General features: G+C 43.4%; 2 protein-coding genes across 2 annotated transcripts in view; one reads left to right on the top strand and one right to left on the bottom strand.

The window, feature by feature from the left end:
* The window catches only part of LOC106565416 (synaptotagmin-6), a 44,281-nt gene extending 30,830 nt beyond the window's left edge, over positions 1–13,451 (bottom strand). The window contains exon 1 of the mRNA XM_014132527.2: positions 13,286–13,451. Coding sequence (XP_013988002.1) covers positions 13,286–13,451 — 166 coding nt within the window. The remainder of the gene's footprint in view (positions 1–13,285) is intronic.
* A 1,177-nt stretch (positions 13,452–14,628) lies between these two features.
* LOC106565414 (inactive dipeptidyl peptidase 10) overlaps positions 14,629–21,250 on the top strand; it is a 31,905-nt gene continuing 25,283 nt past the window's right edge. Inside the window, exons 1-3 of the mRNA XM_045692127.1 lie at positions 14,629–14,667; positions 15,613–15,727; positions 16,767–16,862. Coding sequence (XP_045548083.1) covers positions 14,629–14,667; positions 15,613–15,727; positions 16,767–16,862 — 250 coding nt within the window. The remainder of the gene's footprint in view (positions 14,668–15,612; positions 15,728–16,766; positions 16,863–21,250) is intronic.

Below are 21,250 nucleotides of genomic sequence, written 5' to 3'. Positions count from 1 at the left end.
TCGTGCTGAGCCGTAGTTTCAACCTGATGTACCTCCCGGTGGGGATCTTGGACGAGAAGGCTTATTTTGATGTAAATCAATGTGTAATTATGCATATACTCGTTTACATGTCACAGGCTTTCCTATTCTGGGTCGATCCAGATGGCTGATAGTAGAATGTGGAAGAAAATACTACTATGGGATTTTAATTGGCAATCTGTGTCACTTGGCCTTCGGCCTGAGAAGGCTACACAGGGGTTAACAGAAATCTACTTTAAGAAAAGGCTACTTCTGATTGCAATAACCTCAGGGCTTGGTGTTTAATGATAATGGCTGAAATAAGCAGAATAAGGATCCTTTGGAGGGCCTCTGTTTAATGTGTCTTGTACTGTAGCTCATTGTTAGGCCAGGTACAAGTCATTACACTCACTCCCTTAGGCTCAGCAAGATAACTAGTGAATTTACTGGCAGTAACCAAAGTCTAGTCATAGATGGAACCTAAATAGAAAGTGGAAATAAAGGGCTTGATTTATTCATCTGAGTTGAGCAGCGCCAATGACTGCCATGACTGAACGTAATTATGGATCTCCAGTGTCTCACAACACAACACACCTCATTAAGAAAGTCCTGGTTTCCCACAGCCTCACTGCTTAAGGGGCTCAGCCACTGCAGTAAAGGTTAAACCCCCATCCATTCTCCCATGCAGCCAAGTGGACTATAAAGAGAGTTCATGTAACACAAAGAGGGAGTGGGATGGAAAGGAGGTGGTTCACTCAGGCTCAGCACACAGATTACAGACAAAGCATGTCCACAGAATACTGATTGATCGGATAAGAGGAGGAAGAGTCTTTGAATTGGTACCCAGCAGAGATGGAAGGTGGTGCAAAGATACAGTACTGCATTTGGAGGGCATCAACTACCACAGGGGAAATTATGGAGCGATTTCAGTGCCAACAGAAATTGTATTTGAATTCCATCATTTTGAATTTGTATTAGGACATTGAATTTGAATTTCATATTTTGTATTAATTGAATTCATAAATTGACCTTGTATTTCATGATTTGAAACTGACTGTAATGAATATTGCATTCAGTTTTAGATTCAATATTTAAATATTTCGTTTCAATATGGTAGATATTGCATTAATTGTCTGTGTATTCAGATTCAGTTTTCTAATTCAGTTCTCTAAATTCCGATTCTAAACCAGAGACAACATCCTGGTGCTTTGCCAGCAAGGAATGGTAGAAGAGAACCGATAGAATCAAAGGCTCTCTGTCTTTAACAGTGTTTTCTTCCTATGAATTTGTCTCTAGTGTTTGAACTGTTTGGGCTATAAACTATTTGCTTCTTCCTGAAAGCTAAGACTCTCTGGATTATGGTTGTGCCTTCTGTTCCCCTCCATGATGCTCACAGGACACGTTAGAATGGAGTGTGACAAACCCCACAACTTGAGCCCTATAAGAAGAGAGTTGAATAGCTCTGTCATAGCCCTTCTAAGGATAGCTTTTTCACTCACTAATTCATCTTTCTCTTGTGACTGACTGGGTTCAAACATCTCATGCATGTCACAAGTCTGTGTAAGCCCCCTTAGCTAAAGCCCATAGGGATGAGTTCAGGAAGCTAACAGCCCACTGGGCCAAAACTGGTTGAATCAACGTTGTTTCCAAGTCATTTCAACCAATCAAATCAATATGATGATGTTGAAACCACTTGGAAAACTGATTGGATTTGCAAAAAGAAATTAACATAAGGGAATTTCGTCTTTTTTTCACCCAACTTTTAAACTAAATCCAATGACATGGAGATTTTTTGTTGCTTATTTCACGTTGAATTCAAGTTAGTTTACAACTCAACCAAATGTCAATCAAAACTAGATGTTAAACTGATGTCTGCGCCCAGTGGGATACGTCTTCACGTCTCCAGCAAGGTTACTCATCAAAAGAGCGTGGACCTCAGTTACATTTCACCCCCCTTTGATCTCTTACTCAGAGATCACGGCACCAATATAACTGACTGGGTTCTAAATCAGGCCTACTGCACAACACTTTCTGTGGCAAACAGAAGCAGAAGGATCTGTGCACCCCATTTAATGAGAGTGCAACAGAGGTGGCTTGGTGATCCATTCATGTGATGAGCAACCTGAGACCTGAAGACATGTTAGTTTGACTGATGGGGTTCTAACCCAGGTCTCCTATGCTCCAGACAATGCAACTTTTCAGTTCTCTGAGAAGTTACTCATCAACCACCTGTGTTACAGTTCACCCCACTTTGATCTCATCCTCAAAGAGACCCATCCAAGTCACAGAACCAATGCCTAGGCTTTAGCTCAGCAGGCTAAAAAAGTCTTAACCCAGTCAGTCACATGCTACCTTTTATAATGAGCACCCTTGCCGGAGACTTGAAACTAACACACGTAAAACGAACATGTCTTCAGGTCTCAGGCAAGGTTCTCATCACATAAGCATGGGTCATCAAACTGCGCTCTTTTGACGAGTAACCTTGCTGGATCTTGAAGACTTGTGTAGCAGATGGGAATCTGTGAAACTCCTCAGCCTGACGTTTCGCCCCTTGTGCAATTGAAGAATTCATTTTTTTTAAGTGTGATGGGTTGGAACGCTTCAGGAGAGCGGTCACGTGTTTTTGAGGCAGAGGTCCTGAGTTTGAGTTGCACTCAGCTCAAATGCCAGGGTTGCTGTGGTTTGAGTTTCGGGGGTGAATGTAGCAGATGGGAATCTATGAAACTCACTCATCAGCCTGAAGTGTTGCCCCTTGCGCAATTGAAGAAGGCTTTTTTTCAATAGCGCAGTGGGTTGGAACGTTTCAGTAGGGTGGTCACGTGAATTTGCGAGGCAGAGGTCCTGAGTTCGAGTCTCGGTATAAGCTGAATCAGGGGGAAGCGGTCCTCGCTAAGCAAGCAACGTGTCGTCATTCACATTAACTTCCTGAACTCATCTCTATAGGCTGTAGTTAAGTGGGCTAACACAGTCTTGTGACATGCAGGAGACCTGGTTTGAACCCAGTCAGTCACAAGAGCAATAAATAGGGAGTGGAAAAGCTATTCTATGACAGTGCTATTCAACTACTATATACTGTTATGGGGGCCAAATTGCAGCGTTTGTCACACTCCCTTGTAACGTGTGCTGTGTGTCCTGTAAGCATCATAGAGGGGCTCACGGCCACGTTCCAGAGAGTCTTCACTTTCAGGAAAGGGGTTATAATAGCTTATAGCCCAAACTCTAGAGCCAAATTCATAGGAAGAAAATGAATTCAACATACCACATTGGCTTCAGAAACCACCAGAAACCTGTTTAACACAGAGAGCGTTTGATTCTATCTGTTCTCTTCTACCATTCTTTAATGCAGAGGTGGCACCCAAAGTTCAAAAGTGATGTGACAAAAGAGCCAGAGACAACTTCAATGGACAACAAATCAAATCAAATTGTATTGGTCACATACACATGGTTAGCAGATGTTAATGCGAGTGTAGTGAAATGCTTGTGCTTCTAGTTCCGACAATGCAGTAATATCCAACAAGTAATCTAACCTAACAATTTCACAACAATTACCTTACACATACAAGTGTACAGGAATGAATAAGAATATGTACATAAAAAAATATATATATATGAATGAGTGATGGTATAGAAAGGCATAGGCAAGATGCAGTGGATGGTATAGAGTACAGTATATACATATGAGATGAGTAATGTAGGATATGTAAACATATAAAAGTGGCATTGTTTAAAGTGGCTAGTGATACATTACATCAAGATGGCAAGATGCAGTAGATGGTATAGAGTACAGTATATACATATGAGATGAGTAATGTAGGGTATGTAAACATTATATGAAGTGGCATTGTTTAAAATGGCTAGTGATACATTTATTACATACATTTTTCCATTATTAAAGTGGCTTGAGTTGAGTCAGTATGTTGGCAGCAGCCACTCAATGTTAGTGATGGCTGTTTAACGGTCGGATGGCCTTGAGATAGAAGCTGTTTTTCAGTCTCTCGGTCCCAGCTTTGATGCACCTGTACTGACCTCGCCTTCTGGATGTTAGCGGGGTGAACAGGCAGTGGCTCGGGTCATTTCATTTTCTATATCCTGTGCCAAACACAACATGCTCTGTAGTTTAGTGAACTACTATAGCAGGCCTGAGCGTTATGCAGAGAATGGTCACAGTGTCTTTAAATATTCATTTCACTCTATACACACAATGTTAAGCTGTGGACTTTGAAAAATAAAAAAGACAGACAGGTTTCAATGTAAAAAAGTATTTTAATTTATGGCGTGAAACCTATTATTTGTTCACCTGATTACAGTGCTCTCCTGCAATTATTAATTCTTACATTTAACACTATTCACAGTAGACTTTGTAACAACGTTTTTTTATGTGTAAGTCATAAAACCACTGTTGTTCACCTGGCCCACCAGAGGTTGGTTCCCTGGTGCTCACTGTAGGAGCAGATTGCCTGTAAAATCCATACTGTATTTTCAAGTATTGACTTAAGGGTGTGAATACTTATGTAAATGAGATATTTTTGTATTTCATTTTCAAGAAATTTGTGAATGACATTTAAAACATGTTTTCACTATGTCATTGTGTGTAGATGGGTGACAAAAAATGTATTTAAACCATTTGAATTCAGGCTATAACACAATAAAATGTTGAATAAGTCAAGGGGTAAGAATACTTTCTGAAGGCACTGTATATCAGTAGGTGTCACAATGCACTAGCTAGTTAAAAAAGACTGACGCCATAATGGCTACCAGTCTCTGTATTTGAGAAAGTTATGGTGCCACATAAATTCTCTTGTTCTCTTTTGGCTGGACAAATGTGTTCATATTGTCTGTGTAGACTGCTCTGTGGTGGAATTTGTAGTTTTTTACTTTTAAGACTTGCAGTTGAAATAAAATAATATGCCAACATTACTGGACTAAAAAACTGGCTGACTAACCATTCAGGAACTTCAGTACTGTCATAAAATAAGTCGTACTCATCCTTAAAAATGTCGTACTGGAGAGAAGAGGAGGACCAAAACGCAGCAGGTATGTGCAGGCTCATCTTGACTTTTATTAACTATCAAAATGAACACCCAAAATAACAAACATAATTACGATCGACAAAAACAGTCTGGTAAGGCCCAAGGCTACACACAGAACAATTCCCCACAACCCCAAAGACAAACACACACACCTATATAGGACTTCCAATCAAAGGCAACTATACACACCTGCCTTCAATTGGAAGTCCCAATCATCAACCCAACATTTAACAAACACAAACCCCCTGCCACATCCTGACCTAGACTAAGCAATACGCCCTCTGCTGGTCAGGACGTGACAAGTACTCCTTGGCCTTGTGTAGCAGCAGCAGATCGTTTCATTTTCTATATCCTGTGCCAAACACATTTATTCAGTGAGTCTAAATTATTAACGTTAGCTGCCTGCCGCATGTTTGCATCAAACTAGCTAGTTAATGTTAGCTATCTAGCTAGGCTACTAAAGCTAACATTAGTAGCTTTGTTAGCTAGCTATAGATTGGATCATTTTAGCTAGTTTTAGAGGACGACTAAACTGCTTTTAGTTAGTGCTTTTATTGACATTTAACACTACCTTGTTTTCCATGAAATTTGTGTTTTCTCTCTCATGAGGCAGGCAACCAGGTAGGCAGGAGAGGAGCGTGAGCAAAGAAAGAAACCAAGTGCAGAGTCAAACAATGAGGTGCTTGTGCAACCAAACATAGTTGTTGAAAGGCAGGGTTGATGAGGCTCTATAGGCTGTAGCTAGTATACCATTGTGACTGACAAATTAACCCACCTGTTGCAGTGAGTGTGGGGTTTACCGCTTGAAATCCCAGGAACAGGGTTGTATTCACAAAACAAAACAAAGGCAAATGGGCTGAAATTGGGGGAGGTATGTCAACTTGCCCAATAAGAAACACCTGCTTTCTTTTCCGTTACAAAACATATTATATTTTTTTTACCGTTTTCTATGACATGAACTAATGAATATGTCTGGCAAACGCATTCGATGCTGCTGCTTTGAAAGTGGTGTGGTGGTGCCACACCAGATTCCAATCTACTGGGGCAAATGCGGCTCTGCCTTGCTGGCAAAGTATAAGGATGTTGTCTCTGGTTTTGAATCTGAATTTAGAGAACTGAATTTGAAAACTGAATCTGAAGTTGAATATATGACATTTATATAAACTTGAAATTTGTCACGTATACTCCCTCTCCGGCCTCTAGGTCATCAGGCTGCTGATTATCCCGCACACCTGTCACCATCGTCTCGCGCACCTGCGCCTCATGACACTCACCTGGACTCCATCACCTCCTTGATTATCTTCCCTGTATCTGTCACTCCCCTTGGTTCTTTCCTCAGGTGTTATTGACTCTGTTTTCATGTCTGTCACGTCTGCTCCTGCTCTCCCCCCCTGGCGCTTGAGGGCGCCAGGCTGCTCTGCATCACGCACTCCTATCATCCATTACGCACACCTGCCTTCCCTCGTCACGTGCATCAGCGATATTGGACTCACCTGGACTCACTCATCAACTGTTATTACATATATTTGTCAGTTCCCAGCTCTGTTCCCCGCTTCGGCATTGATTGTTTTTTGTCTGTATTATTAGTTTGCTGATGCTGTTCCTGTCTCGTTCCATGTCCGTTCTTTATTAAATGTTTGACTCCCCGTACCTGCTTCGTCTCTCCAGCGTCATTCCATGTGACAGAATGCAGAAGCCATCGCACGAAGCATCGGGGAGCACTCGCGTTCCGGTTGGTATGGTGGCATCGGCTCTGGGTCGCCACCGATGGAACCGGGGGTGCCAAGTCAGCTTGTCGGGCTTCCACACCCTAGCTGGCTCGAGAGGTTTCCTTGCCCCAGTTGGCTCGGCGGCTTCCCATCCCACGTCACACTCCACCGGATCTTCGGGCTCCTCTCTGCAGCGGGATCGACAGGCATCTTGCCTCAGCCGGATTGTCGGGCTTCCATTCCTCAGCCGGCTTGCCAGGCTCTCACGCTCCTGCCAGTTCGTTGTGCTTCCACGCCCCAACCGGCTTGTCCAGCGCCCATGTCTCAGCCGGTTCGCCCAGGTGGGACGCCGGGTGGCGCCCCTAGAGGGGGTACTGTCACGTCTGCTCACGCTCTTCTCCCCCCCCCCCCCCCCCCCGGGCGCTTGAGGGCGCCAGGCTGCTCTGCATCACGCACTCCTATCATCCATTACGCACACCTACCTTCCCTCGTCACGCGCATCAGCGATATTGGACTCACCTGGACTCACTCATCACCTGTTATTACCTCTCCTATATTTGTCAGTTCCCCAACTCTGTTCCCCGCTTCTGTAATGATTGTTTTTTGCCTGTATTATTAGTTTGCTGATGCTGTTCCTGTCTCGTTCCATGTCCGTTCTTTATTAAATGTTTGACTCCCGGTAACTGCTTCGTCATTCCATGTGACAATGTCGGTGCCTTGTTTGTGTTTCGTGTTCATTGTTTCTTTTATTTATTAAAACATTCACTCCCTGAACTTGCTTCCCGACTCTCAGCGCACTCGTTACAAAATTATAGTTTGTAAACTTGATACACAGATAATGCAATGTCTAACATATTGAAACTGAATATATAGTAAATATTGATTTTAAATATTCAATTAAATAGAAATTGCATTTTAAAATGAATGCAATATTCATTCAATTCAGTTTGAAATCATGAAATACAAGTTCAATTTATGAATTCAATAAAAAAATGTGTGCATTTTCAAAATGATGGAATTCAAATACAATTTCTGTTGTCACTGAAATCTCTTCATAGAAGATTATTTTCATTTCTCCAACCATGACTCCTCAGTTTCCACTATTCTTAATTTTTTTACTGTCTTTAATTTTATTCTATTAGTCAGTGGGTTGAACTTTCCCCCATCCCCTTCCGTTTCCCCTCCTCTCTATGATTTCCAATAATATAACCACTGACGAGGCTGTTGCATGACTACTGGGACTACAACACATGCTTCTCTTCGGGATCATAATACACACATCATTGAGGGTCACCTTGGGAGAGACTAAGGGAAGTTACCTAATATGTCACATTTGTGTTCAATAATATACGTATTTGCTCGTATTGAGTGTGAGATTGTGTTATATCATGACGTGTTGACCCGAGGTTCAAGGCTCGTATTGATCGTGTTAATGTATCTGTGAGCCATGTTCGCTGCTGAGCAGGCTCTAGGAAATGTGTCTATTAGAGGCCTCTGGGTCGTATTCATTAGGTACAAAACGGAATAAAACTGAAAGAGGGAGGTACTATCTGAAGTTGTCCAATAATAAGAAACTCTTGTTTTGTTTTTGTTTTCCGTTGCTGTTATCTTTTTCAACTGTGTGCATTAATGAATATGAACATGATGCAGCATACGTGTGTCAGCTTCTAGTAGAATATCCAGGCTTCATTAGAATGTATGCTTTGGTTACCAAGTCATCCCCACCCCCACAGCAATACAGCCCTAATTGGCCAGTAGCACATGGTCATAGATAGGAAATAAGTCAGTTGATAGGAATATGTCCAGTTGAAACCTAGTAGGTTCTGTGTGGAAGGGTATCTCCATTGTCGAGCATTGCATTTATCAGGGAAATGAATAACACGATTAGCTAGTAAACCACAGTAAATGTCATATTGATTCCACAGTATTAAAATCAGGATATTTACAACCAATTTCAAATGTCAACAACAGGAATCCTTTCAACACTAGGCCACGTAAGTTTTTCACATGTACAAATATAGATTTGTACAATAGATTTTAAAGTTACAACAACCCTCCTCATTATAACAATGTAACTCTCGTATAACATACATGAGTGCAAAACCTAAACCGTTCGTTTCCCCACACACTTAGCAGTTGATGAAAACACCCTGGGAAATATTTTCTCTCTCTTATTGAGCTGGCTGGCTTTTGAGAGGCAATAAAAGTGTCAGAATCCCCATCTCCTCCACAGGCTTGACAATGTCTATGAGCCATGTTAACCTCCATCTGCTGCAGCTTAGCAGAAGAGAAATTTAACACAATCAAGGATAAAATGTCAGAGAAGCATTTGCCAGGCAGCCCTAGGCCGAAAATTAGATTTCTGGTATCAGTCAATTTGGTTGTACCTCCTCCACCCTGCCCCACACACCCCCTTCCTCTCATCTTCTGTCCCCTCCCTATTCTTTCCCCCTCTTTCTTCCCTTCCCTTCCTCCCTCTCTCGCTCGCTCGCTCCATCCCTCCCTTGCCTTCCACCAGAAAGGCTTATTATTCAATTTACCTCTGAGACCAACCGGCTGGTCTCAGGCTTTTCTTCAATTGTCCTTTTGCTTTCTTCCCAAAGATAGCCTCAGGTCCTAAGTGGTGTAAAAAATAAAATTTAAATAAAAACCAAGCAAGCACAATATTTTCCTGGACATTTGGAGCGAGGTAAAAAAAATATGCGGTCATCGGTGCTAAGGTACTTTAAAGGTCTCGCCGGTGAATACTGAGCACTGTTGTCTCATTCTCATTACAGATCTGTTTGTGAGACATAATGCACTCACAATGACACAGAACTCCCTGGCCAGTGTGGGTATCTAAGCATAGGCATATCTGATATCTGATATACTCATATGACAGTCCTCATCTTGATGCTAAAGTAAGCATTACACATCCCCATTCCTTCCTCTGAGCATTACACATCCCCATTCCTTCCTCTGAGCATTACACATCCCCATCCCTTCCTCTGAGCATTACACATCCCCATCCCTTCCTGTCAGCATTACACATCCCTTCCTGTAAGCATTACACATCCCCATCCCTTTCTCTGTCAGCATTACACATCCCCATCCCTTCCTCTGAGCATTACACATCCCCATCCCTTCCTCTGAGCATTACACATCCCCATCCCTTCCTCTGAGCATTACACATCCCCATCCCTTTCTCTGTCAGCATTACACATCCCCATCCCTTTCCCTGTAAGCATTACATTTTCGATTTTTAATTTTAGTAATTTAGCAGATGCTCTTATCCAGAGAGAGTTAGTGCCTTCATCTTAAGACAATTAAGTGGGACAACCACATATCACAGGCATAGTAAATCAATTTTTCCTCAATAAAGTCATTACACATCCCTATCCCTTCCTGTAAGCATTCAGCATTTGCCTTGATCATCACATTCACAACACAAGGTATGATATCAAAGCCTAGCATTTTAGGTAGCAAAACAACAATCCACTTGGCTGCCAGCTCATTTCTCCCAGTGCTCAGCTATAATTCAGCATTAACAGTAAAGCATTTATACTGACACTCCACACAATCCTTTAGTCTACAGGCTTTAAAAAATCACATTCTGTAAGTGGGCTTTTACCCACTGGGCTTTTGTGTCACCTCAACCAAAGCCCCTCTAAAATCCATACCTGGAATAAAAAAGTAGCTAACTATTGGCTTAGGGTACCAAAGCAGGTGTGAGCCATACAATCCATGCCATTGACATGGCTTGCAAGCAGAGCCTCAGTCAGCTGAATTATTTATATGTGGCTCAATAGGCATGCTGCCTAACTTCGCTTTAATAATCCCCCATGCATTACAGAGACTAGACTACTCCACAACACTCTCCCACGACCTGTACACGCTGTATGAATGCTATTTTCTCTGCTATCATACTCTCAGCCCAGCTGCTTTATTTATTCATGGTAACATATTGCAGCAGCAGTAGCAGTGGTAGGGAGCACACTGCAGAGCTCTGCAGCTACTCCTCTAGATGTGAAACATAAGACTCCAGTCATCAGTAATATCTTCTGTTTCCAGACGCGTTTTACAACCAAAATGGGAAAACTAAAGAAAAGAGGTGGCGGTGCAGAGATGTTTCCGATAAGAGGGCGGCTGTTTATCCCCTCCTCCTACCTTCTGTAGGATTTGTATTTAGTTCCTTCTCGTCATCCATAACAGTTTTCATATAAACCCAGGCCTCTTTTCTCCTCCATTGCCCTCGGTCTCCGCTCTTGGTTATCCCTCCTCAGAGACAGGAAGTGATTGAACTAATGCTCCTAACGCTGGATAACACCATGACCTAATTTCACTGCTATAACAGCTAATGCAATAGAACATAATACAGATCCTCATAAGATACCGGAAAGCATATTACCATTAATTAATTATTACATTATTGAACAATCTGAATTATTGAGAAGACGTGCTTTAGCGGGAATTGGATTTGATCAAACGGACAGAGAGAGAGAGAGAGAGAGAGAGAGAGAGAGAGAGAGAGAGAGAGAGAGAGAGAGAGAGAGAGAGAGCCTGGGTTATCATGGTTATCATGGTGACCTTTGGGTGACCTTTGGGTGAGAGGAGACAGACAACGCCATGATAGAATTTCTGTAATCCTCACAGCTTCTGCTCATTCAACATGCATGTGGCGCACAGCAGAAATAGAAAATGAACAAGCACATGGACAACAGCCATCTTTCTTTTAGATGTGACATTGTACAGAGCTAGTCTGCTTCATTGCACTACTTGTACTACACTACCTATACTAATACCAGTATACTAATACTACTTTCCCCCATTGTCAAATAAAATTGCTGAATAGTTTTTGGTAACCCAGATGCTAACAGAGTGTGTGTGTGTGTGTGTGTGTGTGTGTGTGTGTGTGGAGGGGGGGGGGGGGGCAGAACAAACTGAAGCAGCCAGTTTGGTTTCGAGAAACTCATCTACATTCTACTCTGATATCCCCAACTGCCACTCCAAATCTGTAACCTTTGGATTTTGGCAGCCGGTGTATAGCGTTCTGCGGGGGCATTTGGGGACGCGGGGGCATTTGGGGACGCAGCGGCAGTCTTCTATTCATGTGGTATTACTACCTGTGGACTGGTGCACCCTGGTCTCTTCCTGGCTGAGCTGCGGGCGCTCACTTTCACAGACACAGCACAGCTCTTTAATTGGAGCACTATCAGCGTGAGCTAATGCCACTTCAGTTACCTGCCCATAAACCCCATGGTTAAGACAGAGCAGCACTGCGGAGCCCACAGCTGACAGAGAGAGCAAAGAGAGTGAGAATGTCTGTACGTTTGTGGCATCATTTGGAACTGGACACCAATGTGAATATATACATTTACACCAATATTGTGTAAAGGGAAAAGCAAGGCAAGGCAACTAACATGATGACTAATGGTGTAATGCTAGTCAGTCAGTTTCCCCATGTCATAAAAGGCTTCCTAGAGTTGAATAGGATAAGGGTGTTGTAGGGAGAAAGTGACCCTAAGCTTAGTTCAGGGAAACATCCTATTTTATGATACAAGGATACAGGATATAATTATGGCACAGAGAGGATTTCCAGATGACCTCCCCCGCATGTCTGAGAAACACACACAGGAAAATTTGATAGAGAAAAACAGGTTTGGAATCCTTGTCTGACAAGAGTGATTCCTGTTTGTTTACTAGTAACATGTGGTGGCATCTGGTGACCCCTATGGTTCGGTGCTGGACGCTGTTGGCACTGAGTGGTTCGTGTGATTTCGCCGGTGACTAAATTCGCAGTGACAATCAGATTCTGAGTCTTGCTGTATGGCATGCTCTCATCAACATGACTCCGTCTTAACTTATAAGTCACAAGAGACTCCAGCATTGCAAACCGGCAGAGAGATTTCTCCGGCTATTCCATCATATCTGATTCTGAGATGCCCACTTTTCCATTCAGACTAGAGGAAAGGGTTACAGGGGTCATCAAAAGTTAATCTGCTATCAAGGAACAGTATGACATGGGGCCCATAGTAAACTATATGATAGAAAAAACATATTTCATCATCTACAATTCAATTTCATGTCATCTATTTCCCTGGGGGAATACATTATCTGTCAAAAAAGATTTCAATTTTTTTATTTTCAATTCCAGGATTATAAACTATCTTTCAAGGAACATATCTTTTCGATTTCAACAACTGTGCATTTTCTTTAAACAAATCACCCTCACAACTGACAGATTGAACTTCACTTTCCTGCCATATTGCAGATAGAAGTAATTAAGTCGAACAAAGTACCTTAGCTCAATTAGCCAACCAAGCCAACCTCTGAGTATCTCCCAGGTGAATATCCTGTCGGAAAGGAATGATAAATGACCTGCACTGGACCACTAACCAAAACATAGCAGTTAGTATGTTCAACACATCATATGAGTCACAACACACAAACATAGCAGTGGCCATGTTTAACACAGTCACTCACAACACAACACAACACAACACAACACAACACAACACAAAAAGTCATGGCCGGAGGGAGGGAGGCTGTTTGTTGGGCTGTTGAGCATACCTGACCCTGCAGAGTTTGGGCTCTGGTTGGTGGCTAGCAGTGTGATGAAGTCCTGGCAGGTGTTGGGCTGTAACAGTGGGCTGTCGTCCAGACAGAGGTCAATGATGAGGGCCACCGCCTTCTCACAGTACATATCATGGTCCTCTCTCTCCTCCGCAGAACTCATTCTCCTCTGTGAACCTGAGTCCCACACAGTCTTTAGCTCTCATCCAGGACTTGAGAAGTAAAGTGGGGGAAAAGCTAAGGCAGAAGAGGGATGGTGATGGTGATGGTGCTGCATGAAAAATAGATGCAACTTCCCGCTCTCCTCTTATTCTTGCTCTCTCTTTGCCTCTCAGGCTCCTGGATGTACAGCCAGTCAGTGTCAGTATGTGTGTCTTTGTGTGTGTCTGTGTGTGCGTAAAAGAGAGTGTGTGGGAGGGGTCTTAATGAAGCAGTGGGACCCCCCAGGTATTCCCAGAGCAGGAGTATTGCATCATATAAAAGTGCATGCTAAGAAAGGAAGAGAAAGAGAGAAAGCTGACCCTCACATGTGCTCTCTCTCTCTCTCTCTCTCTCTCTCTCTCTCTCTCTCTCTCTCTCTCTCTCTCTCTCTCTCTCTCTCTCTCTCTCTCTCTCTCTCTCTCTCTCTCCTCTCTCTGTCTCTCTCATAGCATGTGGTAGGATACAATATGAATATAAAGGAGCGATCGCTCTAGCTCTCCTCCTCTTTTTGTCTCTAGAGGTCTTTCCACAGACTGTGCGTGTATTTATCTTGTGCTCATGGGTACATAAATGTGCAGTATGTAGAAGACTGTACATATTACTGTCATGTTACTGTAAATAGGGATGGGATTTACTGCATTTCATCAATTGAACTCAAATACTGTTCCTACTTTACATGTCTGCTGCATTTCTAATCATTCAGGTGTGACGTGCATGCAAATTAGTTCTGTTATTCCAAATAAGGTGTTAATGGTGATAAGGTGAAAAGTATTTCAGTGTGAGAAAAAATGAATATGAAAATGCCCAAAAAATGTATACACATGCAATAAATTAACAAATTAATTAAGTTTGTGCTGCTTTATTAGCTAATCAATTTATTTCAAAAACAGATAATGATATCAAATACAGCTGCTAACCCACTAATACTGCACCATGCAATTGACATGATACAAAGTGAAAGCAAAGAGAGAGAGAGAAAGAGAGCAAGAGAGTGTCTAGAAGGAGAAATAGAGAGAGAAAGAGAGATGAGATGCTGCAGTCACAGAGGTCAGATTTACAGTATTCCTTATCTGAGCCAGGATTACAAAAATCGGAGTCCAGATTAGGAATATATTGATTTATCGGCAACTACCGCAAAGATGATCGCCAGCACTCAGCAAAACATGCCCTCTGACATGGTAAAGTCACTTTACATATATGTGCTTTCATTCTTCTATTCAATAGTATTGTTAATGAAATACTGTACATAGGGAGCATCCCTTGTTGAAAAGTCATACAGGGAAACTGATTTCTTTAGAAGTTCTAAAGTCTGTTATGAGTGTCATGCCTTATGTTTCTCGGGTTAAAGTCACATTTCCGCTTGAACCTGTCTCCAAAGGACAGTGTGCATAGATCTATAGGCAACCATAATGAATTGAAGTATCTATGTGCTGTTGACCTTTACTTGCCCTCATAGATACTGTTGTGCTGTTGACCTTTACTTGTTGGCCAACTTTTGCATTTCTGGCATACAAAAAAATCTTCTTACATGTTTTTCTTAGCAACTCTTGACTACTACACGCTGCAGAAAATAGTTTTCTTTCAAGAGAAAGTCGCAAACTATGTTATTTGTTCGTTTTTTTGCTCATTTTAGTGATCATTAATGTTGTTCTCCTCTTTAAATCTCTCCTCCTCCATCTCTGTAGCGTATTGCTGTGTTTTAATTAGCGAGAATGACTGTAGCTTAAATCTTCACAATGGGATCTGATAGGCTATGTCAGTCCTTCCTTATCTACTCTGACTGTTATTATACAAGGCAGAATTCTGAGATTATTATGCAGGGTGTCAGGGTTATCCAGTGAAGCGTTTGAATCACATTAATTGACATGGATGCAATAGTCAACAGTGATTACATTTTTACATACTTTACATACTTAATGAAGTGTCACTGATTTGTTCAAGTTCTTGATGACTTCTTTTGTCGTCTATGGTGCTAATGACACAATGAAACCAACTCCCTCTCTTCTTCACTTTATTTTGTAACTCAACCTACCTACGTCTGAAGTTATAACCTAACAACTGTATTGTGTGTGTTTGTGTGTGCGTGTGCATGTGCATACCGGTATGTGTGTTTTCTCCATCAGAATGGTGTGGCTTACCATGGTCCTCCACGTAACTGGAGAGGCATTGGGATAGCTTTGATGGTGATCCTGATGGTCATATCACTGGTCATCCTGTCTGTCATCATGCTCACTCCTGGTAAGAGGAAAACAAGCTAGGCTCAAAGGCAGACGAGACTACAATCTCTGGGTCTCCCAATACTCCCAACTAGCATAGGCCTACTCCTTAATACTGTCAGTCCCAAGCCAAATCAGTCGGGTTTTGTCTGCTTGGCAAGCCTTACATTGAAATGCTTTACAATTTGCTTTTCAAGACAACCAGTAGAATTAAAAACTATTACTTTTGCCACTACAAAAATGAGATCCACCAAACAAAAACCTGATAAAAAAAAGGTTTTTATAAGAATAATGTAATTACAGGAAATGTTGGCTCAATGGGAAATTAATATTTTAAAAGTCTTGTTCAATTTGTGTTCAATTTCGAGTTTGTGAGGGCAACTATATGAGTCTATTACAGTATTAAATACGCAATTTCCTGGGTGAAAATGGATGAAATTGACCGGTATATCCACAAAACATCACCCATTGTCTTAAACTCATCTCTGTGACCTATCTGTCAGTGTTTGAAGTCTGTCTGGGAGCTATAAGAAAGCTCAGGAAAACATCTGAAAACATCTGGAATGATCACACATATTCAATGTAGAAAAAGTCAGATAAAACGTGTGTGTTACTGAGAGTCTAAGCTTTTCCATTATGGGGTCATAATCGTCTGTAGATCAAACTGTTCGGACTCTAAAGATGTTTTCATGAGAACAACCGATTTCGGTATCCTCTTTGGTCTTACAAACACCGCTCTAAGTCAGCCTTCACCCATAGCACAGAATAATGGAGGGTAGCCACGGATTCCGCAAAAATAGATGCATCCAGTCGATTTTTAGAAGCACGCAAAAATCGTCCACGAAATATTGGGACTGATTGTTAAAATGGAGCAATACATTTGGCATGCATTATGCAGTATGGAAGCAGGTTCATGCAATGTTTTATTTGTTTTCATTTTGGCATGAATCTGCTTCCATATCAGAGTGGTATACTGTAGTACTATGGTCATTTGTACCATTTCCTCCATTTGGCCCTTTCTTCCTGCTACTCATCCCTCTCTGTCTTCATCTTTGTTGCAGATGATTCTCTTCTTCTCCAGCGCTCCCGTCTTACTCTGGAGGACCTGGACAAAGACGATTTCAAAGTTCATGACTCCCATGTGACCTGGCTCAACGGTGAGGAGAGGCAGGCTTCCATGGCACAGATTTCATTTACAAAACATGCATGTCAAGCCTTAAATGATTGATATACTTTTTGACAGGCTGCCCACCTTGTATAGCATACTGTACACCCTGTGGCTTCACTGTAACTTGACATGATTTACAGAGCATTCTGCCTGCATCTCAAATGGCACCCTATTACCTATATAGTGTACTACTTTTGACCAGGGCCGATATTGTAGTGAGGTAAATATTGATCATATCACATCATATATACTGTACCTCACATGCAACCCATAATAAGACTATGCAATTAGCCTATTAAAATGTTTACCTGACTCCATAATGACGATTTATCAATATGCAAGAGACTACAGTTGAGTTACAGGAATTGGAAGGTCAAGAAAGTTCTATGAATGGAATTCTAAATCCAAGTGTATTTTATTAACATTGTAAAATGGATGGATTCACATACAAAGCATAAGCTTAATTTACAAAGCACGAAAAACTATTACAAGGCAGTATCCTAGACATGATCAGAGAGGGAGAGAGAGAGAGAGAGAGAGAGAGAGAGAGAGAGTGTTTTTTTAATTTAACTACGCAAGTCAGTTAAGAACAAATTCTTCTTCTTTTCCTGTAGTCCACAATCATCTCCTTTGTCTTGATCACATTGAGGGAGAAGTTGTTGTCCTTGCACCACACGGTCAGGTCTCTGACCTCCTCCTTATAGGCTGTCTCATCTTTATCGGTGATCAGGCCTACCACTGTTGTGTCATCTGAAAACTTAATGATGGCGTTGGTGTTGTGCCTGGCCGTGCAGTCATGAGTGAACAGGAAGTACAGGAGGGGACTGAGCACGCACCCCTGAGGGCCCCCACGTGTTGAGGATCAGCATGGCGGATGTGTTGTTACCTACCCTTACCACCTGGGGGTGGCCCGTCAGAAAGATCAGGATCCAGTTGCAGAGTTAGGTGTTTAGTCCCAGGCTCCTTAGCTTAGTGAGGAGCTTTGAGGGCACAGTGGTGTTGAACATTGAGCTGTAGTCAATGAATAGCATTCTCATATACAGTTGAAGTCGGAAGTTTACATACACTCAATTAGTATTTGGTAGCATTGTCTTTAAATTGTTTAACTTGGGTCAAATGTTTCGGGTAGCCTTCCACAAGCTTCCTACAATAAGTTGGGTGAATTTTGGCCCATTCCTCCTGACAGAGCTGGTGTAACTGAGTCAGGTTTGTAGGCCTCCTTGCTCGTACACACTTATTCAGTTCTGACCACAAATTTTCTATGGGATTGAGGTCAGGGGTTTGTGATGGCCACTCCAATACCTTGACTTTGTTGTCCTTAAGCCATTTTGCCACAACTCTGTAAGTATGCTTGGGGTCATTGTCCATTTGGAAGACCCATTTGCGACCAAGTTTTAACTTCCTGTCTTGAGATGTTGCTTCAATATATCCACATAATTTTCCTTTCTCATGATACCATCTATTTTGTGAAGTGCACCAGTCCCTCCTACAGCAAAGCATCCCCATAACATGATGCTGCCACCCCCGAGCTTCGCGGTTGGGATTGTGTTCTTCGGCTTGCAAGCCTCCCATTTTTCCTCTAAACATAACGATGGTCATTATGGCCAAACCGTTCTATTTTGTTTCATGAGACCAGAGGACATTTCTCCAAAAAGTACAATCTTTGTCCCCATGTGCAGTTGCAAACCGTTGTCTGGCTTTTTTATGGCGGTTTTGAGCAGTGACTTCTTCCTTGCTGAGCGGCCTTTCAGGTTATGTCAATATAGGACTCGTTTTACTGTGGATTTAGATAATTTTGTATGTGTTTCCTCCAGCATCTTCACAAGGTCCTTTGCTGTTGTTCTGGGATTGATTTGCATTTTTCGCACCAAAGTACGTTCATCTCTAGGAGACAGGGCTGCAGGCCGCCGCTGGAGACTCTGGGCTGCAGGCCGCCGCTGGAGACTCTGGGCTGCAGGCCGCCGCTGAAGACTCCGGGCTGCAAACCGCCGCTGAAGACCGCCGCCGAAGACCGCCGCTGAAGACTCCGGGCTGCAGACCGCCGCTGAAGACTCCGGGCTGCAGACCACCGCTGGAGGCTCCGGGCTGCGGAGCGCAGCTGGAGGCTCCGGACTGGGGAGCGTAGCTGGAGGCTCCGGACTGGGGAGCGTAGCTGGAGGCTCCGGACTGGGGAGCGTCGCTGGAGGCTCCGGACTGGGGAGCGTCGCTGGAGGCTCCGGACTGGGGAGCGTCGCTGGAGGCTCCGGACTAAAGAGCGTCGCTGGAGGCACCGGACTGAAGAGCGTCGCTGGAGGCTCTGAAGTGAGGAGTGTCATTGGAGCATCCAGGCGGAAAAGCGTCGCCGGAGGCTCCGGACTGGGAGGCGTCATAATAGGTTCCGGACTAGTGACCGTTGCTGCTGGCTCCATGCCATGGATCATCTCTAGTGGTTCCGCACCAAGGATCATCACTGGAGGCTTCTTACCATGGATTATCTCTACAGGTGCCGGGCCATGGATTATTCCTACAGGCTTCGTGCCATGGTTTATCCCTACAGGCTCCGGACCATTTATAATCCTTCCAGGCTTTTTGCCAAGGATTACTTCTTCAGGTTCCGGGCCATGGATTACCTCTTCAGGCTTCGTGCCATGGAATATCCCTACAGGCTCCGGGCCATGGATCATCACTAGAGGCTTAGTGCCATGGATCATCTCTACAGGCGTCGGACCATCGATTATCACTGGAGGCTTTGTACGAGGAGCAGGAACCGGTCTCACCAGACTGGGGAGACGCACTGAGGACCAAGTGCTCAAAGCAGGCACCGGCCGTACTGGGTTATGGATGCGCACTGGAGGGAGAGTGCGAAGAACAGGCACAGGACGTACTGGATTCTGGAGGCGCGCTGGAGGGAGAGCGCGAGGAGCAGGCACAGGACGTACTGTGCTATGGAGGCGTACTGGAGAGAGAGTGCGAGAGGCAGGCACATGCTTACCACAAAAAGCACAGGGAATTGGCTCAGGTCCCAGTCCTGGCCCAGCCAAACTACTCGTGTGCCCCCCCAAAAAAATGTTTGGGGGCTGCCTCTCGTTCTTCCCAGGTAGGCTCCGATATCGCTCGATTACCTGGCCCCAAGTCCAGTCTCTCCTCTCAATCCACTGTGACCAGTTGTCCATTTCTGCCCGGGCACACCGCTTGATCCAATCATGGTGGATAGTTCTGTAACGCGGGTCGTATAAAGGAGACCAAGGTGCGGCGTGTGAAGTGCTCATATTTACTTTTAATGAATATATTTAAACAAAACAACCGAAAACAGTTCCGTCAGGTGACATACACTAAACAGAAAAAAACTACCCACAAAACCCAGGAATAAAAAACCCTACTTAAATATGATCTCTAATCAGAGGCAACGAGGATAAGTTGCCTCCAATTAGAGATCAACCCAAACAATCCCAACATAGAAATAGAAAAACTAGAACTTAAACATAGAAATAGAAAACATAGAACAACCCAAAACACCCCGTCACGCCCTGACCTACTCTACTATAGAAAATGACATCTTACTAGGATCAGGACGTGAAGTGGGTCTCGGGTTTCTGGGATAATGGTGTTGATGTGAGCCATGATCAGCCTTTCAAAGCACTTCATGGCTACAGACGTGAGTGCTACGCGTTGGTAGTCATTTAGGCAAGTTACCTTAGTGTTCTTGGGCACAGGGACTATGGTGGTGTGCTTGAAACATGTTGGTATTACAGACTCAGAACGGGAGAGGTTGAAAATGTCAGTGAAGACACTTGCCAGTTGGTCAGCGTGTACTCGCAGTACACGTCCTGGTAATCCATCTGGCCCTGAGGCCTTGTGAATGTTGACCTGTTTAAAGGTCTTACTCACATCGGTTGCGGAGAGTGTGAACACACGGTCGCCTGGAACAGCTGATACTCTCAATCATGTTTCAGTGTTACTTGCCTCAAAGCGATCATAGAAGTAATTTAGCTCGTCTGGTAGGCTCGTGTCACTGGGCAGCTCTCGGCTGTGCTTCCCTTTGTAGTCTGTAACAGTTTACAAGCCCTGCCACAACCGACGAGCATCAGAGCCGGTGTAGTACGATTCAATCTTAGTCCTGTGTTGACGCTTTGCCTGTTTGATGGTTCATCGGAGGGCATAGCGGGATTTTGTTATAAGCTCCCGGGTTAGAGTCCCGCTCCTTGAAAGCGGCAGCTCTACCCTTTAGCTCAATGCAGATGTTGCCTGTAATCCATGGCTTCTGGTTGGGGTATGTACGTACAGTCACTGTGGGGACGACGTCATAGATGCACTTATTGATGAAGCCAGTGACTGATGTGGTGTACTCCTCAATGTCATCGGAAGAATCCCGGAATATATTCCAGTCTGCTAGCAAAA

The sequence above is a fragment of the Salmo salar genome, chromosome ssa12, assembly GCF_905237065.1.
Source record: "Salmo salar chromosome ssa12, Ssal_v3.1, whole genome shotgun sequence".
Classification (NCBI taxonomy): domain Eukaryota; kingdom Metazoa; phylum Chordata; class Actinopteri; order Salmoniformes; family Salmonidae; genus Salmo; species Salmo salar.
This window is presented reverse-complemented; position numbering and strand designations above follow the sequence as displayed.